General features: G+C 37.2%; 1 protein-coding gene across 6 annotated transcripts in view; it reads right to left on the reverse strand.

Annotated features, from left to right (window-relative positions):
• Nucleotides 1-20,824, reverse strand: part of GRIA4 (glutamate ionotropic receptor AMPA type subunit 4) — a 295,426-nt gene that overhangs the window by 51,106 nt on the left and 223,496 nt on the right. For 5 of the 6 annotated variants that reach the window (XM_078390085.1, XM_020805165.3, XM_020805166.3 and 2 more), the window contains 4 exons: nt 19,237-19,341; nt 14,976-15,086; nt 5,088-5,294; nt 954-1,324 (listed from right to left, as the gene is read on the reverse strand). In XM_078390085.1, coding sequence (XP_078246211.1) covers nt 954-1,324; nt 5,088-5,294; nt 14,976-15,086; nt 19,237-19,341 — 794 coding nt within the window. Of the gene's footprint in view, nt 1-953; nt 1,325-5,087; nt 5,295-13,069; nt 13,573-14,975; nt 15,087-19,236; nt 19,342-20,824 lie in introns of those variants that run through there. The other variant, XM_078390087.1, reaches the window with a different exon arrangement.

Raw genomic sequence — 20,824 nt, forward strand, 5'->3', positions numbered from 1 at the left:
CTAAATCCCCACACGGTTTACTGTGCCATCTGTCAGCAGGTGGTTTCCCATTTCTGGCTTGTTCTCTCCCCTCAACAGAATTCGAGAAACAAAACAAAACAAATAAACATGCACATTGCCTACTGTCATTGGCCTGTGGAAAGGAAACAAAGTGTGGAAGCTTCCCACTGTGAGACAACATCACAAACCAACTGCAAGTAAAGCTTTCTGGTTTGTCTAGCTGCTTTCACTGCAAATGGGAGCAACTGGACAATATTTATCAGCACAGAGTTCATTCAAAACAAACCAAGTTTGCTGCAGAATCTAAGTATGTCATCTTGTGCAGTTTCTGTCTTCATTGCAGACAAGACCTGATCAATATTTGCAAATTGTAGGAGAGGGACACTCACTCTACACTTTAGAACACATAAATGACTCCACTGTGAGATATCTAGCAAAGCTAGGCGCTACAGAGATAGGTGCTAATTTTGTATGCAAACATAGGCTATGCATTCATTAAACGCAAAATCTAAAAGTGATACATATTAAATAGTAGAATTTTTGCATGCTTTACAATGTGAAAATATATTTTATTTCCTTTATAACCCACAATTTGGGAGATTTTTTACCACACCAGCTCTGGAGCCAGTAAGTAGTTGTCTGTGTCCCAACATATTAATGTATTTCTCCAATCCCTTTTATATTAATTTATCTCCCCAACCCCTTTTTATATTGATTTATTTCCACAACCCAAAATAAATGCATCTGCAACTTAAAAAAATGGCAGAAACAACTAAGAATCTGAAATGGATAGAATTTTTCCTGTCTGGTTCAAGAGTGAGACAAGATGGTTTAAGGCTAGACAAGAATGCTACCACAAGGTGTACTGGCCAACTGCATAAAAACTGCACATTTAAAAGCAAAAAGGAAAAGCATATATAAATATATATTTATGCATATATATATATACCAACCTGGGTGAAATATCACATCCTTGCTGCATAAAGGCACCCAGGGAAAACCACAGACTGTTGAAGATGCCAAATTCATTGGGAGGCTGGTCACTTGGACCCTCTTTGCCATCCTCCGGCTCTTCTGTGTGCCATTCATAGGGACTAAACCTGCTCACTAAGAACAGGACAACACTGACCCCAATGTAGGCAAAGACTATGCACATCCAGATCTCATAGGCCAAGGGGTCCAGGAAGGAGAACACTCCAGGTTTCGATTTCTGGGGCTTTTTGATCATGATCGATATGCCAAGACTCATAAAGGGCTTAGAAAAATCAATCACCTCCTCCCGTACCAAAGTGATGGTTAGAGGTGCAACAGCAATTTCTGCTTTCTGTAAGAGAAGGAGAACCCAAACAAAGACTGGTAAGAGAAACCATAAAACAAGGCAATCAAGATTTGTAAGAAATGGATGGATGAATTCCCCCCCCCCATTTAAAATTCATGACCAGTATGGATACCGATGAAGCAAGGATGTGATTGAGACAGCTTGATATAACCGAAGAAGAGAACATTTTGTGTGTATATATCCAACATTGATCATCCACTGCATAGCTATTACTGAAGCTTCTGAGCACATGATTGGAACTACCACCTCACAGATGAAGACTGTATCATTTTGATTCAGGAACTTTATGCGCATGTGAGAACTACAATATAGAGTTCCACGGATACTTTCTGAGCACATTCAGAACATCATGTCATTCCAGCTCAGGGGTTTTATAGTCTGCTTTGCCAATTTAAACCTTTTAAAATTGATAAAGTATCATTTTAAGTTTTGGTGCCTGGACACCATGCAGGGCAGATGGTAAAGTTAGCCAGTTTGTTGTAGATGCCCCCCCCACCGCAATGTTTAAACCACTTTGCAAATGTAAGCCGGATGGATCCTCAACCCAATCCAGTATCAAATGCCTACTCCTGCAGAGTTTGCAGCCTGCTGAGTGCTTTTCCCCCTTTTCTTTTTTAACCCCATGTTTTCAAATAATTATTGCTGTGAAGAACATCCTATATTATTGTATTTACCTTCCGCTAATCTAAGGGACATCAGGCAGGAATTCAGTTTGTATACCACCTCTGGTTAGTCTATGCACGCCCCACAGTCTTTGCAGGGCACATCCTAACTTTAGTAAAGTTACATGCAAGTCAACTGAACTGTCTGTTTTATATGACATCAAATACAGAACTCTGTTCTGGCTTGTATCCAGAGACTCTGTGGATGCAAGCAGGCCTTCCCCTTCTTCCCATGAGGAGTAAACATATTTCAGGGATGCCTGAATATGTGTACAGGCACTGATATGGAACAAGATCCAATGCTGGATCTCCACTACATGGAGTCAAGCAGTATTGTGAAACTGACCATCTTCTCCTTTCCACCATAGTCCATGTGTCCCCTTCCCCTATGAGTGGTAAAGCTGGGAAACTGTCCAGAGATGGATGAGGTTGAAGAGTGGAGAAGAAATTTCTAAAGATTCTGCCAACAGAACATTGGATTTAGTCCTTACTATACATTATCTTTTTTTCTTCTAAAAAATTATTTTGAGAAGGCTCAACAAAATATTTGAACTTTAGCTGCCCATTCTTTCTTGGAATTAGACAGAAATGAACAATGACCACCTTAATCTTCATTCAGCAAATGGATAACATTTCATGGCAGAATAATGAATATTTCACTGGAGTTGACTGTTGGAGATTTTCAAAACATTTGTGATAGGCAGTCGATGGCAGGCATCACTAGAAAGGGCTTTGTTGAATACGTTCATCACTAAAGACTTTAGCATTGTGTAAATCATCTTTCAGTCATCTAGACATATAAAGAAAACAAAGCCTTTTCTAGCTGAGCAAAGCAGTGAAAATGTTCCATTTTTATGGTTCTTGGGGGAAAAGATGCCACTTGGAATAGAATGACTGGAGTTTTATGAAATGCTGTTTCTGAGAATGTGAAAAATTACATAACATACAGAATGCAGCGACTACTATTTTTGTTTCTGTTTTGTAGATAAGGTCGTTTCACAGAGATAAAAGCAGGATCTGGTTTAGACCACATCAAGTACATTTATACAATTATAAAAAAAGAAGTCGGACTAAACAAAAAAAGGAAAGAAAAATCACATGATTAACACAGGTTAATTTGGCAATTAAATGTTTCAAGGCCTTGTTTGCATGTTTCTTACTTCCTCTAAAGCAAGGGTGAGCAACGTCTTGAGGGTTGGGGTCCATATGCCTGTTTGTTGAGTTTGGAGAGCTCTTGTAAACCCCACTTCATCCTATATTTTTTTAAAATTATGATTTTTTTAAAAAAACCCAACAACTAAAAAAGACACTTTCTGTCCTTTAGTAGCTAATTTTGAATTTTTTAGACAATGATCTTCTGAACCAAATATTATTCAAAAAATTGGGGATTGGGTGGATGGGTGTGCAAAGGGTACCAAGGATGTTGTAGAGATGCACCTCGTTACAGCAACAAAGCATCTAAGTATTTTTACAGATTAAAAAAATGAATTGGGGGAGCTACAGTTTCATTAGTTCAAGTCATATCATTTGACCCATCTGAACTAGGGACAGGCCAATTAGAGAGCTGTCTCAACAATCCCTCCCTACATAATATTTTGTTAACTTTTCCAGAGTCTTTCTTCCCTCTCATTTTAGTTAAGGAACTCTCCCTTATGCCTGTTGATCTAGTAGTAGCTTCCACTGTCTTCACTGATGTGTGAGGTAGACATAGACTGCACATGACAATCTAAACTGAAATAAACACAGATACATTATTTGTGTCACGTCATAGACTAAGGGCAATTTCAAACATGGGTTTCCCCCTCTCTACACAGATAGATATAGAGCACAACAAACAAAGACCAAATCACTTAGTCGACCAGCATCTCCAGTCCTTTCAAGAAAGATGCTGCTGGATGTCAGCTCTCCCTCAGAATCCCCAAATAGCATAGATAGAATCCCATCTAAAGGGTGAAGGAAATGCCTTGAAACAAGTCTAGAGGTTATGAGGGGGGAAAACACAGCTTTGTTTGTCAGCATCAGTAACTTTAAACCAGAAAAAGAACATAGACAATTGCTTTATTCAAGTTCTAACAGTGACTCCTCTCTACCTCATTATTGTTTATACTGGGAATGAGGGCTAGTGGTCTTACAGATCTTATTAAACTACAATTTCTGCCATTACTTCACAATTGGCTATGCTGGTGAGGATTGATGAGAGGCACTTCAGCAGCATCTAAATGGCCATATTTTCCCTACCACTGGATCTCTACTTGATGCTTGCCCTCAGCAATTCCACAGAGGGGGTCTTTCCCAGAATTAAGCAAAAAAAGACAGCTGCTGAATTAAATTGTGTCTCATAAAGAGAGTGGGAAAATCAGTTGCCCTAAGGAGTTTTCTCAAAAAGCTATAGAAAGCAATTGATAAAGAGGAATTGTTGAAATGTGCAGCTGTCTTTTTTGTTTCTGTTTTTTTTTTTCTATAGTTGCTTTCCATTCTCACTGTATCATTCCTTTTCTAGGTCCAATGAAGAAGTAGAGGACTGAAATGGAACTGTTGTATGGATGACATGTGCTCTGCCACTAATCTAAGATCCTTCCAGCAACAAGAATCAAAATGTAGATGTGGACAGCAAGCAAACTCAATCGGCTGTTGAAATATTAATGGCCGATGGGCTTTTTGAATGAACACTTTATTACCCCAACAGTTGACTGGTACAGTAAAATGCATTTTTATCTTCTTAAGTGGGAGAAAGAGAACTGCATGGGAACTTTTGCATTCACTAATCAAAATGCTCTGGAAATGACTCCATCAAAAGTCAAATTGTTTATTGTCTCTTCCAGCATAAAAATGCAATTTCCTTTCCAAGTCAAGCATTTCTTGAACATACATGCACAGTTTACAAAAAGAGATTCTGCCATGTAATCTACATTTCCTTCATATCCATTGCAACCTAAAAGTAATACTTCAATTATTCATCTGAACTTGGTGACATTCATTGTGAAGATTTGCTAGAAAACTAGGCATTCACTATAGATAATTCTACAATGTAACTGTGCTTATGAGAATGTTGCGCTAAATCCCGCATCAAAAATTAATATGCTTACCCCATATACCAGCTCTCCCACCATCCCATTCCAGATTTTTGTGTTTGGATCCCTTGCTCCATATTTTCCATCAGGGACAATTGCAATTTTGTACTTGATGCCAATATGCTTTGCAATTTCTGATGCCAGGTCTACACAGTATCCTTCATACTTCTCATTCCCATCAAACAGTTCTCTGTTTTTTTTCCACATAACATATGGAGCTTCCTACAATGAAAGAAGGAGAATCATATCGTGTAGCCTGTCCAAAGGAGCATATTGTTTCATCTGTTGTGCCATACCAAAAGGTCACATCAAATATTCTTGAGCAGACAGTTGTCACAAAATGGAAAAAGAGATCCATCAGAAACCAAGAGTACCATATATATGATCTACAGTATAAAACTGACCACAGATATTGTACAATTGTTCCATTCTAATAACAATCCACTTTTTAAAACTCTATCCTGTTGCAAACAGGAATAAAAATGGCAAAATAAATATCCCATACTATTTATGGTAGCTCTCCATTTTCTTCTTGACTAATCAGAATAATTGAATAATCAACTGATTAGTTTTAAATTATTTTGCATTTTCTAAAACTTTACTATGAGTGCTTGATAGGGATGTTGAGGAATATTGAGTATAATATATCTTACAATACAGCAATAAAGTCTGCTGTTCACTGTTAGTAGAAAAGACTTGTTCAGTATTTTACATTTTTATTATTTTGCATTTTATTTGCAATTAACATTACCAGAACTCAGAAAGAACGAGAAGTAAACAAGAACACAGCCCTATTGGTTAAAATTAGGCTGTTCCAATTAATCCATTGTGCTTTAGTTGAATAACGCACAAAATGAAACTTGCAATACTACTTATAAATGAAATATAAAATAAAACACATCTAGAGGTAAGATTTCTATTTGTCTTGGAATTAAAATTCTGTCACTTGGCATGAATAAAAACAGGAATTTTCTGCATGCAAAAAAATCTCTGCATCCCATAAGCAGTCATGAAAAAGTCATTTCAACTATTAAATGTTCTTTATTTCAATGTTCATCTAACTCTCTTTGTGTGGCAACAGATAATAAATGTTGCATCTTCACTGAATAACCACAATAACCCAGTGGCCTACTCACTTTATAACCTTTGCACCTTGTCTAAATAGATCATGTAGTATTACACAGACAAAATGTCAATCAGACAGATTATTTTCTGGACTTATAAAGTAGGCACTACTGCAACAGCAAGAGCATTGTTATATTTTCAGCAAATAATCATGGTTAAAGCTGATCCCAAGATTACTGATAGGATTCAGAATATGTATCTCAAATACCTTTCACAATATGCAGCACAGCACCATTAGTGGTGATAGTTTTCATGTGTTCTTGTGAATATTGGGGTATTTTGGAAGCTTATTAGGGGATGCTTAATTAGAACAGCAATGGCTTCATCCTTGAAAGGAAACTTGTCCCGCTCTATCAATTGTCTTCTACAATGTGTTGATGAAGGGGAGTGATTGGTTCTATACTATGGTTGTGTTTCTTCTCTGTTAATTATTAAGTGCCATGGGCACAGCTGTATGAACCGACTTCATGCTACAGAACATGCACTGGAAATCCTCTACAATGTGTGGGGGCTCCTTGTATGAAATGCCTCAGTGAAGGTGTTCCTCATAAGTGGAAAGTTTTGGGATCACTGAACTAGATGAAGAGCCCACGAAGAGATACAGTTAGGAGCTTAGGAGCACACTTTTGTTTTCATGGTGACAAACTCATATGCACCCATTTGGTGGTCACACAAATACATGCGATTCTTAATATCTGAATAGCCAAGGCTCACAGAAACTGCTGGTCCTTTTGGAATGCTGTGATTCAAATAAGCTTTATGCAATGTTATCTTTTCTCAAAGTCATTTCACGTCAGATAGTTAACTCCACAATGGCACTTCAATTTTCTACTGTACAATTTTCCTACAAGAATAGTGGCACCTTTATTTATAGAGTTAGATATCTGCATTTGAGACCTTTGTATCTGCAGTTTGCCACTCAAACTGGAAGATGATAACCATCAATACAACAGCAACACCATGTGTCCAAATATGTGGACCTTTTATTAAAGTAACCCCTCTGCTCTGAACGCTATGTAACATGCCCACTTCTATTGTAGACCAAGTTACAGCTGTGAAAACTCTTCATTGATAATAATATCACAAATCCAGCAGATATTTGCAAGATGTCTTAATAGCCTGTACACCTATGGTGCTTCGAGACAAGTTCCACTTCTCGTGCTATAAATATACATGTTTCTGTTGACACTGGTTGAACAGGTTGTAAAACAAGGCAAAATCTTTTAATATATATTGATCAAAAGCAAAGACCAAAACAAATATAAACAGTACAAGCCAAACAGCAATAATAGTTTATGTGAATTAGTCTGACAAGTGATGGCATGAGTAAATGCAACAGCTACTGTGCAATGGATCCATTGGTTGCCATCAAACTAAACAATTTATCTCAGTTTCTTCCACATCTTAAGTGTGAAGTTCAACATATATTGAGGACATTATTCACCCAAGCATAGTGTCTAAATACAGTAACAATAAACACTTTAGAACAGGTTTATGAAATATAATTCCACAGAAAATTCTTATTTTAAAAAAATGCAACAAAAGGATTAATACAGAAATTCAAAGTGGTACATGATTAATTACAGATACTGTATCTATAACAATGGTTAACAATTAAAATACAGCATGGTGTTAGAAAATAATAGATTTATCAGTGTAGAACCATGTTTTGCAATCCTGATAGTACACAACAAGGGGATGCTTAATGATATAAAAAGGGTTATGTCTTTAAAAGAATTAGACACTTCTGTACGTTATTCTATATTTATAATGATAAAATTAATGTTGTGCTTCTTAGAAAGTTGCAAAGCATTAGCTATAGTATGCGAAATACATTTATCAAAGAAGTTCATCCTTGTAAATAATCCATGAAGATATCAGTCTAGAAATTCCTAAAATTATTTGAATGTAATAAAATGCCTCTGTGGCCCAAAAGAGTTTTTTTTTTTCTTGAGGGGAGTGCCATCTTTATGAAAGGTTTCTTACAGTTTGCAATGATGTGTGGTCACTCATCACAGACAACCAGGGGAATGGGTACTTACATCACTATTATAATTTTTAAAAATATGAATTATAGCCTATGCCTCTGTATATGCAGTATAATGAAACATTCCATAGAACAATGAGGCCATTTTATGCCTATGCTCTTAAAGACTAATTGTATATTCAGCAAGTGTAGAAGAACAGAACATGGGAAAGTTGCTTTTTTAGAATTACAACTTCCACGGCCACCAGGGGATTCAATGACCTATAGTCCAACAGGTTAATTCCCCCAAGCTGTGGGAAGAATCATGTTCTCCTTTGTGACTACTACATGTTGCAGGTCTAATGCCACTCACAGATCCTGGAGTGAGGGGTGGTTAAGTAATTCTGTATGTTATCCCATTTGTCTGAGCATTTGCCATAGACCTCCCCAGATCACTGACATTTCAGATGTGCCTGATCAGATGGAAGTGTAGGATACTCTGAAATAACACAGTAGACCACTCTCTCCTGAGTTCAACTATAAGCTGATTTTTGGTACCATGTAACAGATTGGCCTCTTCTCCTTGTGCCTTTACCAAATTCTCTCTCTCTCTCTTTCTTTCTCTCTCTCTCTCTCTCTCTCACACACCTGCTAAGATAACATAATCTTTGCAGAATTTTGGCTGAAGTATACATTTTTATTTAAAGCCATTGTTTTTGTTCATGAGCTAATCATGCAACCACAATACACATAATTGCAACCAAATGCTGGGCATGTTTGCCAAGAATGAAATCCCTTTCTTTAGGATTTATTCACTAGTAATTATTCTTAGGATTGCAGCCTTGCTATTCAGTTCAATACATGTCTTTTCAGAGTAAGTCCATGTGTTTAATAGAGCTTAACTGTTATGTTCTCTCAAGTCAGAACCAACTGTTAGCAACCCTAACAAAGCTTTCACTCTTTTTAAAAGAGTGGTTTTACCCATTCCACATTTCCAAGGAGTTTCCAGGGTTCAGCAGAGATTTGAACCCAGGCCTTCTGAGTCCTAGTCAGTTACACTATCCATTACACACCAGAGTATCCCTTAATGGAGTTTACTCCCACATAAATCAATTCAAAACCTTGAATCATCTGACACCACTGAGACATTGAACAAGGACAATATTCTCCAAATTGGTCCTTTCTTCATAGTTTATATTATGGTTCTTCCCATCAGTTACACCTAGAGTGGCCAATATTGAGAGATGATGGCATCTAAATTTCAAAACACATGGAACAACTGGGATGGGGAACATTATATTTCCAGCTCATCTGGCAGTACAAAAATGTAAATTGGAAACTTTTTTAGAAAGTAACCCCATTTGTCTATAACATGTTGTACCAGGGAAAATTCTACAGTATTGCGATGAATTAGGGGCACTTTGGAAGACACACATGTAGTGACTAGGAGTTCCAATTTGTGTTCTTCAACACTACAGTTAAATTCCTTGATGTTTTATAGTTTCCCCCATTTCTCAAGATCTTGTTATTCAATAACAGAGCAGCTGATTTAATTCTTTATATCATGAAGACATAACTGTTACATTATACAAATGTTAACTAAAGTGTTATTTCCAATTCATCTTTTTATTCTGCTTAAAAAAAAGCCTAAGAGTAATTTCATATTTCCATATTAATCATGTTTTGTGTACCACCTGAAAACATATTGTGCCGTAAAAGGGGAAAAAAGTGAAGCATGCTAATTTCAGACACATCAGTTCTCTTATATCCTGTGTCTATGATTAAATTAGTTTTATATGGAGTAAACCACAGGAATGTACAAACTGAGAAAAATACAAACAAATTGCGAAGTGTTTTATTAAAGCATGCCATGCAAGAAAGGCTTACAAAGATTTCTGCTTTTCGCATAGTAAAAAGATGGGCATCACAGGAACGATTTAGTTAAATGTAGAAAATGACTCAGGCAGCCTGAATGGTATTTTTTTTAGTGGCATGGAATTAATTTTGAATACAAAAATGCCAGCGAGTGGAACATAGGAAAAAGTGACAACTAAGATTCAAGAGATATGCTATAGTGCATAGCATGGATGGGTAAATGCAGCTGGCTGAAGAAATGAACAACACTGATTTCATTAACCACTGCCGGCCACTGTTTACTTACAAAATTAGTGGTAATGTAGCAGCTGGATATTAAATGTTGACAAAATGAATGCAATGAGTTAGGTCTTCCATATTGCCACATCTGTTAACCACAACTCAAGTCATGTGACTTTTTCTTACGCTAACTAGATGATGCTTTGGTGTTGAACAATTTCCGAACATAGGCAAATGAATTTATGGGGTCATGCCAATGACACCCTGGGGAACTTTCTAGATCTAGGTTAGGACGATCAGAGCTTTTATACTGTCCAAGCCCTTGTCCTTTACAACTTTTAGAGATTACATGTTCTGCTAAGCTTAGCTCCACCCAGCTTCTAACTGGGCTGAATTGACAATACCACTGTCACATAATGGAACTTGAACATTTCAGACTTATATCTTGAGAAATGTGTACCTTTTTGTGATACATTTCCACTTGACCATCTTTCATTTCATTTACAGTAGGGAGGGAAGGGAGGTGGCCAGAAAAGTTGTCCATATAATATGGTAAACCCAAAACCATTTTTGTATAGCCAATCCCCCATGCTTTCCAGAACACCATGCTACCAAATTTTGGCTTCAAACTGGCACAATCCTTTTAAAATAAGGGGTGGGGGTGGGGAAGCAGCCACTTGCCTTAAAAATGTTGGTTTTTCTCAAACGTTGCTTACAAACTGTAAAAGACTGAATATAAGCATTTCTTGCAAATTTTAAAGAAACTTTACTGGTGTGGTGTCAAAATCTGTCCCAGCAGAGATGTATGTGTGAGAGTGTGTTCTACACACATTCATTTCTCAAACTGGCCCTGGGAATAATCAAAGTTTTCCATGCCTTGTGTATCGTGTAAAGCAGTGGTCCCCAACCTTGGGCCTCCAGATGTTCTTGGACTTCAGCTCCCAGAAATCCTGGCCAGCAGAGTTGGTGAAGGCTTCTGAGAGTTGTAGTTCAAGAACATCTGGAGGCCCAAGGTTGGGGACCACTGGTGTAAAGCACCCCCAAGAGGACAGTGTGGCTAAAAGGCTAATTTGCATATTCTATTTATATATTATTTTGTAAAGGTTGCTACAGTGGGCTTTCCTAAGTGAAAAATGGAGTTTTAAATTGAAAAAGCTCCCTTGCATCATCTAGTGGCCACAAATATATATTTTTAAAAGATGTAAATAATTTTGAGATGCTATGGAGGCCCCAGGGTTTAGAGAGCCATCTGAACGCAGCAAAATTGTTTCTTGCTTCCTAGAAGGCACAAGGGCATTTTCTGAATGAAAAATATTCAACTTTAAAAATAGCTTTGGGGGCTGTGGGGCCCAAGGGTCAAAGGGCCACACAAACACCCCTAAAGGACTGCATGTAGTCTGCAGGCTGCATGGTACCCACCCTGACATAAAGGAGGAACCAGTTTAACATCTAGGAAACTTCATGACTGTCTACTAAAGGAGCATGATCCAATTGATTAACTTTGTTTCATTATGTAGGGATATAGTTGCACATTTGCTTGTTTATTCCAGATTCTTCCTGGAGAAGATAATGGGGAATCCATTAAATTAGATTTAGGATGAGCATACAAACAAACCAAACATAGAGCTGCTCTTTGCAGTTTTCAGGATTATTCAGACTGCAGTGGTCACTGGAAAAAACCCAAACCCTGTGTACACATGTATTCAAAGTTTATATATTATGTTAATCATATAGGAAAGAAGCAAGTTCAGACTGTATTCTATAGTCCAGTTGCACAGATGTGTCAAATTGTTTCAGCACCAGCAGACAACAACATAAATTTAACTTTAGAGTAGAGATAAACAGAATCGCTTGGGAATATTACTGTCACTTTGGTCTGTTGAAGGTCAGTGTATATATGAAGTGGTGTGCTATTGCCTAGTATGTCCGATGCCAGGGATGTCCTATGCTCACCTTCTCTACCATCTTTTCAAAGGTTTCTTTCCCTCAACAGAAGGCATTATTTTGCCAGCAGCAGGAGACACTCCGTAACCAAAAGGGATCTTTCTGGATGAGATCACCTTCAACTAGAAGAAGCGCCTTTGGTCCATGGAAGGAAAACCTTCCCTATCTATTTAGAACATGTTAGAAAGCAACAAATATTTCTGTTCTACTGTGATCAGAGTCTATAATTTAGAGCTGTTGGATTACTTGTGGAGAGGAACTGTTCAAAATCCATTGTTTGAATGGAAAGCAGTTTAGAGAAAATCTTGTTGGTTGCTGTAGGTTTTTCGGGCTGTCTGGCTGTGTTCTTGAGGGGAGAACCCTAAGAACAGCCTGAAAAACCTACAACTATTGGATCCCAGCCATGAAACCTTTCGAGAAAATCCTGTTACTTAGCATAGAAAATCAGGCTACTGTAGGGCCACTAAATCAATGGGGATTTGGTGAGTCAACTGCCCTATTAGCTCTCTTCAAATGATCTTATTCTAATGGCAACTTTAAGTCACAATTAGATCCATTCGAATCAACAGAATTTATGGAGGAGTTGATAATTTATGGAGGAGCTCACCAAATCCCCATTGCTTCAATAAGCCTACTCAAGTGAGATTTACTACACTAAGCAACAAGATTCTGGGCATCATATGACACCAATGACAGTTGTTGTATCAGGACTACAAGGAGAGAAAGTGAACACCATAAAAACTGCAATACAATTATCTCTTTAACAGTTTTGTTTAACTTTGGACTAGCATGCTGCAGGATGACATGCTACATAAAATTCATTCAGGTCTTTAGTCTGGAAAATGAAAATATCCATCTCAGAACTTGCTGAGTTCTTCTGCAGAGATAACATTTATTATGCACATCAAAACGTTTTACGTCAGACAAGACAGACACTTTAAACAGCTCCTCTCCTCTTTTTCTTTTTCTTCTTCCTTTTGTTTTTGACAGGCATCACTCCTAAACTTGGAAATACTTTACAATAATTTACACTGTACATGTATAGAAGCCTCAGTTTAAAGACTGGTGCAAGAGGAATGTTTCAATTGAGAGAGCCTTGAAATCCCCATCATTTTCTTCATATCTTGGCCAAGTTGAAGATTGAATGCCCTCTGTTTCAGGCATTTCAGAATAGTCACAGTGCTTTTTTTCCTCCTTGATGGTTCAATGCCTGGTCATCCAGTCAGAGGATCAGAAATCCATATGGGAAAATATATCTCAGTGCTACTACACTGGAGCTTAATAGTTGACTCTTATTTAGGAATGTTCACAGCAGCGTGGGATTCTTTTCTTCTTTGATCAATTTCTTAAAATAGGATTCTTCATCAGAGGCTGAAAAGAGGAGGACTGTACTGAAGTATGATTTTTCCATTACCGTGTCTTTTTTTTTCCCCAAAGGAAAAAGATACATTTTAATAAGTCCCATGCAAAAAAGAATTATGCCATCAGGTTAGGCTTATACTCAGAAAGTCTGTACAGAATGTTAGTTCCTTTTTATCCTAGGATGATAATCCTTAACAGATAATTTGATAAAATGCAATTAGTGCACCACCGTATTATATTATATAAACAATACGATAGCTAATTGTGCATGAAATCCAGTCTCATGCTATCCACCTTGACTCAATTTCATTCCCTTGTCAATTTAAAAATCAGAAATTAAAAACAAAATCTAGTTAGGGAACACCGTATAAAACATTCCATAATTAAAACAAACCTTATCTAAAATAGTTTTGAGCGGGAAATGAATCCAAATTTTCTCTAATGAGATTCACACAAAGGGCAATCAGAGCAAGACAATTTTTTTAAAAAAACAGTCAGATAAAGGTCATCTCCTACTAGTCTACCTTGATGCATATCACACTTAAAGGGCATTACTGACTTTGAAAGAATTGAAAATGTGTTAGCTGTTGTAAGAGGGACAGCTTTTCTTGAAAGAAGCAATTCCAGTATCTCTAGATTCTTTTTTTAATTAGTGATTATTGTGATTTAATGAAGTAGTTACATTTTGTTACCCACTGCTTATTTCCAATCTCTTTTAAAGAGGATAATGAGACATACACTTTATTTTATGCATAGACACCAGTGTGCTTAGCATTGGCTAGACTGTGCCCCCTGTATTATGCTGAGTGACCCGTAGAGACTGAAAAAACACTAGCTATGGCATGCTGAATGGCAGATGCCAATTAGAAGGTATTTTTATGTTTACTAGCTGTATAGGGGAAAATAAATCAGCAGCTTTCTCTAAAATGGGCTAACTAGCTAGATGCATTTCATATATTTGCAGTGACGATATGGAAACATCCATTTTTTCCAGAATTACAATCTATAAGAAACGCTCCTTCATATCCTTAAAGCAGACAGTCTATTTCTCTTCTGCTTTAACAGAAAGCATGCCCCAAAGGAATAAAAGGTAAATTACATAAACCTTTTTTCCTCCTTATAAACTTTCAATTTTTGTTTTCATATCATGTTTTCTTTGTCACAAAAAATAGCAGGAAAATCTGAACAAAGTGAGAAATGAAAAAGTATTTCTGATAAACGACATGGGCTTGATTTTAAAGAAAATATTTCATGTAATTAGAAACAAAACACTTATATGTGTTTCATCCTTCTCTCCTTTGTTTATATTAGAATCTGCAAGTAAGCTCAATGACAATTATACTTAAATTCAAGTATACTTCAATCAGACAAACCTTAGCTTACAACCTGCAAATGCTAGGAAAAAAACTTACCATAATTGTAGTTACAATTACTGTTCTGTTCTCAAGACCTGACGTGTCATTTCCCATTGTAGGCTCATGCTGAATCAATACCAATTTATCCATATCGTTCCAGTAACCAATCTAAAACAAATGAATGCAAATGTTTAGTTTGTATGTTACCGAAAAGCTCGGTCACTGGGGCTGGTAGACATGTAGTTTTTATTTTTGTTAGAATCATTCTGTTACCTTATCTAATATAAAGCATATGTATCTTTAATTGAAAAGCCATATGAAAAACGCACTCATTGCACTAGCTACCTGAATTTACTATAATCGTAGTCCTTGACTGGATATCCCTTACTAGGATTATGTTTAGAGAAACTGCTCCTTTTTAGTATGAGAATTCTGGATAAATGCAACTGCCTTCCTGACTTTCAAGTCTCCACCCATTGCGTATGTTTATACCATCAAATCAGAACTGACATAGCAACCCTAACAGGAGTTTTACCAGGTAAGTGGTTTTACCATTTCCACTTCCTGAATGAACTGCCACGAGTACTTAATTGGACAACCTCAGCAGGAAAACAGGGAATTCCAAAGTGTTCTCCGTTTAAGACAGACTGGAAGATTAGGGTACCTCCTCAATTAATCCCCATGGATGTCTCTCAGAATCATAGTTATCGTGAGCCGGGTAGTCTTAATTTGCTCAAGAAGCCAAGAGTCCCTCTTCTGTTCATGCCAAAAACCATCTTGCTCGTTTTGCTCTAAGATCATCTTGCAAACACAGAGAGATTTTGACCCTATGCTTTTTGGTATGATTCTACATCTGCCCTTTAGACCAATTGTGACTTAATGTGGAACAGACTTTCTGCTGTGTCCATTGCATGTTTCCAAGCAACTGATCAATCAGTTAGTGAAGCTCCTTGCATTGACACTTTGTCTAATATTCGAGCCCTAACTTAACAGTGAGATCTTCTTTCAAAGATATCCATGCTGAAGGGGGTTAGGGAAAAGCAGAAATCTGCTCTATCAGCAGGAACAGCTGGAACGCCCTCTTTAGTAGTTTGAGCTCAGTATTCTACATCCCTCAATACATATCATGGATGACTTGATGTTATTTGTCCCATACGTACTTGATGTTGCCCATTACTGGGCAAACATTATTTATTAATTGTACTGTGGTGCATTTGATATAAACAAAGAAAGACCTGACCCTGGAGATCTGCCAGCTGAGGCAGATCTCCCCAGCACTTCTCTGTCAGCTCAAAAGAAGGACCAGCTCGAAGAAGGACCAGAATCAAACTTCCTCCAACTCAATGACACAACTGTGCTGGTACACAGTGAGGACAAAGTGAGCACAGTCCTAAGTAATTGTCAGATGTTTAAATTCAAATAGCTTAAGCTCGCCATAAGCAATTCTGACAATTTAGAGTAGTGTTCTTAAGGCCTTTCTCTTTCCTCTTGATCCTGTTCTAAATCCTTTTCTCTCTTATTGATAATCATAATCTTAGAACTAAGTCCATCCTGAACCTCTGCAACTTACTTTATGTTGTTCTTAGGCCTCTAAATTCCACTGTTATTAAGAACATCCCATTGTTATAAGGCTGCTGTACAATAATTCTTATTTCTTTGAATCTGGGTGCTGTGATAAAACTTGTATTGTTTACTTCCGTGTTTCATCAGTGTTTCAAGCTAGTTTTCTCAGAATATTAGTCTGTTGCAGTGCATAATTTAGTCTATGTATCCACACCTTGCAAAAGATCCAAACATCCCGTGTTTTTTGTGTACACCTGCAAGTTCACACACATCTGTGAGTAGTAAAATGGGATTAGTCATAGAAACAATAGAAACTGTTAGATTTTACGTGAGTGCAAGAGGTATCCTATAGACTGCTATAACATGAGGCACTGAGTTGATGCTAGTCACTTGCCCAGTGGTACTTACGATCACACAGCCGGCACATCTAATCTAGTTGATTAGCTGCGACTAACTGCAGAAACTTATATGATTACTCTTAACTATGTAAAACTCAAAGAGGATTTTGGCCATTATGTGCATAGATATGTATTTTACACAGTGTTATATGTTAAGATCAGATTGGTGAGGGATATGAGATGTTATAAAACGACATACAAATTAGTTCCACTGTATTCAATGAAAGGCTTATTTTAGATCTGTAATTTTCAAACCTTTATAGGTTTGGACCTAACCTTCATTCAAACAGAGAACTTCTTCAATTTTTGTTGTATAAATTTGTGGTGGTAATCTTGTTGTTCTTGTGACTCTTCTTATGACAGGATGAGAGCTAGTTGTAAATTTTGCCTAACCCACCCGCCAAATGCAGATGAGTTTATACAGATTACTTACAAGAGATTACAGGGATAACAGAAGGAAGGAAGGAAGGAAGGAAGGAAGGAAGGAAGGAAGGAAGTGCTTATTAGACAAAATGTCTTCAGTCTAAGAGTGAGTTATGATCTGTTCAAAGGAGCAGATTAACATAGAAACAACTACGGTAAATCATTAGAGTCTGACTCTTCCTTTCAATGAACTGAACTACTCCACATTGGTTGCACCAATGTTATACTTTTCACATGGACGGCTCTCCCAGAGAAAGCAGAGGGATAGAAAAGTACTTCTTTTTTTGCTGAACTATCCTGTATCTGTTACCCAGTTAAATAATTAGGATATTTTATAAATGCAATGTTCTAAAACTCCTGATGCTCCTTTTTGTTATTGCTGATGAAGAACAGCTCTCTTTTCCCATTTTTCAGCTTTTGAGATCAATACAGACACTTGAGAAATGTGTAACCACAGACAATAGTGGGCATGTTCATGCTTTGTCATTGCTGAGATGATTCCATTCCAATTCTCTCTCATTTTCTCCCTTCCACAAAGATCTGTACACATTTTGGTTCACATTGGAAGTACAGTAAGTCCTTCTCCATGCATTTTTCAAAGGTATGTATTTTTGGGTGCATGCATCCATTAACTAAATTGCGCTTGTGTGCGTTTTTAATATATGCGTATCTTCTTTGCACATTAAAAAGTATGCGTACATTTCAGAACACTTTTTGTTTTTTTTGTTTTTTCATATAATGCATCACATGCCTGTAAAACAATAGATTTCCAGGTACTCTCTTGTTTTGCACTCAGTTCCAGAAGGTTTGGATCTGATAAATCCAAGGAAATTAACAAAACAATTTGACAGAATGAATTCTAAATACACCCCTAATGACAGGTAGTGATGCTATCTATACATCTTGAATGAACTGAACTGTTCATAGCTGTACAGTTAGAACATGTATGCTTTTCTTCAAAGTAATGAGCCAAGGATAAGGCTTTTAGGGGGGGCTAGCCAATTCTGTTAAGCCCTGGGGACAATGTTTGTTTCCCCAGCACGTATCCCCAGCTACACAGGTCTACCAAACAAACAACTGTGTAAGAATTCGCAAACAGAAGTGATGGGTTCAAAATGTAATACAGTAACATAATTAATTACACAAACAGCTGTACATTCTAGAAATCTTCCTCCACAACAACATTCCCTTCAAGGGACAATTGAGCAAAATGGGTGAGCCAAATGTTTGATGACATCTCCAAATGTTCTGATGAATGACTAGATATGCATAGAAAAGGGATGTACTAAAGTGATACCGGGGAATTTCAATCATGACACACAAACCACAGAGAGCAGGAATATCTCCTTGCAAAAAAAATGGAAACCTATCACTTCAGTTGTTGTCATTTCTGTGATAACCTGTTTTTGATGAGAACATCGAGTCACAAATGAAGTACTGTGCCTTTGGGAATAACAAGCACCAAGTATCTGCAAGATGATGATGGCTGGCAGAAACCTCTCCACCTGGCAGCTATCTGCAGAATTTACAGGTCACTGAAAATGTCATGCCTTGTCTTCCCAAGAACCAGAGGGAAGTGTTCATGCTTAACAATCATATTGTGCCATCCTGCTAAATGACATGTTGTTCTTTAAGTACAAACCACCCAATAATATTTAAAAACATTATTACTGCTCAGTGTGGAAGTACAAACCAGTGGAGGTGGGTGAGGAAATGGCGTGAAACTACTTCTTAGCAGAACTTTTTAAGATTTAGGAGATTATATTTTATGAACCAGCAAACTGGAAAAGACTGTATGGAAAAGGATATAGCTATATGTTTCCATATACCATGGAATTTGTTACCTAGGAAAGGTGTTTATCATTCCCAGATATGCAAAATAATCAATAAACTACACATGCATCAACAATTTAGTAGCCCAAACTATGATATACCTTTCGAGGGCCAGTGGTCTTTAGTTCAAACACATCCATAGAATAGTTGACTCTGCGGCCATAGTGGTCAAACTGAACATTTCCTGTCAGTCCTTGTATTCGAACCTTTAAAATGGGAAATAAAATCAAAGCATTGATGACTGATGAAGAATTGCTTCACTGTAAATTCCTATCCAGAAAAGAAGCTTTATAAACAGGGAAGCCCATCAAGATATATATATATATTTAGTTGATTATTCGTCAGAATTTTAACAAATTCATTGAATTGAATTTCAAGTTACAAACGCTTCAACACAGTTTTTTTTCCCTTTTGAGATTCTGAAGGAATAATAAAATAAAATCATAAAAAAATATAAATCATCATATTTATATTGGTCATTCATCTTTAATATTAAAATATTCTGGCAATATTCCTTGATTCTTTTCCATCCCTGAATTCCTAAATTCTGAGGCAGTTAGTGTTTTTACAGAACTTCATTTAGTGGACCAACTACAACCTTCCATGAGAAATCCATGTAATCCATGTCTTCATTAAATCTTATCTACCTGCAGCATCCTCTACATGGCACTATCCTTGAAGATGCTCTGGTGAAGCCATGTGTAGCAGCCAAGCTGCTTAATGATGGGAATGGGATGTTCAGATTTCTTGCACTAGAAATCCAATAATTCCCCATTTTGGGAATTGGCCTACATTCACCTTACAGACACCTAAATGATGCTCACCTGGGAGAAAAGGCCCAAACTGCAAAGCTTTGAGACTTAACTATACCTAGTTCTGCTTCCTGTTCCTGCATTGGTACCAGCAGGCAGCTTTGTTTCTAAACAGGAAGCTAGGCAGAGCTAAGCCACAAAGCCTTCAGTTTAGGCCTCGTCTGCAAGGTGAACCATATTTAGGTGTGTGTCAGTCCGGTAGAACTCCCAGAAAGGGAAATTATGGGAAATGTAGTACAAGAAATCAAACAATCCCATTCCTATTAATCTGCACATGGTATTGAGATCACATGGTCATTGTACTAATGAGTGGCTGCCCAATTTAAGGTGTTTGTTTTAATCTTCAATATTATAAATGGCTTGAACCCTGGCCATTTTGAACCTATCAAAAAAAAAAAACACAAAAAAACCAAATAGCAACAACAAAAAACACAGGATGAAGGACACAGTAGAATGGGCTTTCTTCTGCTTTCCTCCCGCTTTGTGGAATGTATTTTCCTTAGAATTGTGATCAGGTTCTACTATCATTGCTTTATGAAAGGTGTAAAGATATATCTTTTATAATCAGCTTATGATGTTCTTTAGTTCATCAGCTACAGTTCTGTTGCTTAGTGTAGTAAATTATGCTATACTAGGCCCATTGGATCGACAAGGATTTGGTGAGTCAGTTCCTCTATAAATTCTATTCATTCAAATGGGTCTACTCAAACTGAAGATTAGCACAATAAATCACAACTTGCGTAGGCCAATTCTGTAAGGTCCCTACCGTATGCCATCACCTCTGCTGGCCTTGTTGTTAGCCATGCTTTCTAAGGCCCACTTGACTTAACTCTCCACAATGTCTTGCTCAAGGTCAGCAACCACACTATCTGGGTTG

Source organism: Pogona vitticeps, chromosome 3 (genome assembly GCF_051106095.1).
Source record: "Pogona vitticeps strain Pit_001003342236 chromosome 3, PviZW2.1, whole genome shotgun sequence".
In the NCBI taxonomy this organism is placed as follows: Eukaryota; Metazoa; Chordata; class Lepidosauria; order Squamata; family Agamidae; genus Pogona; species Pogona vitticeps.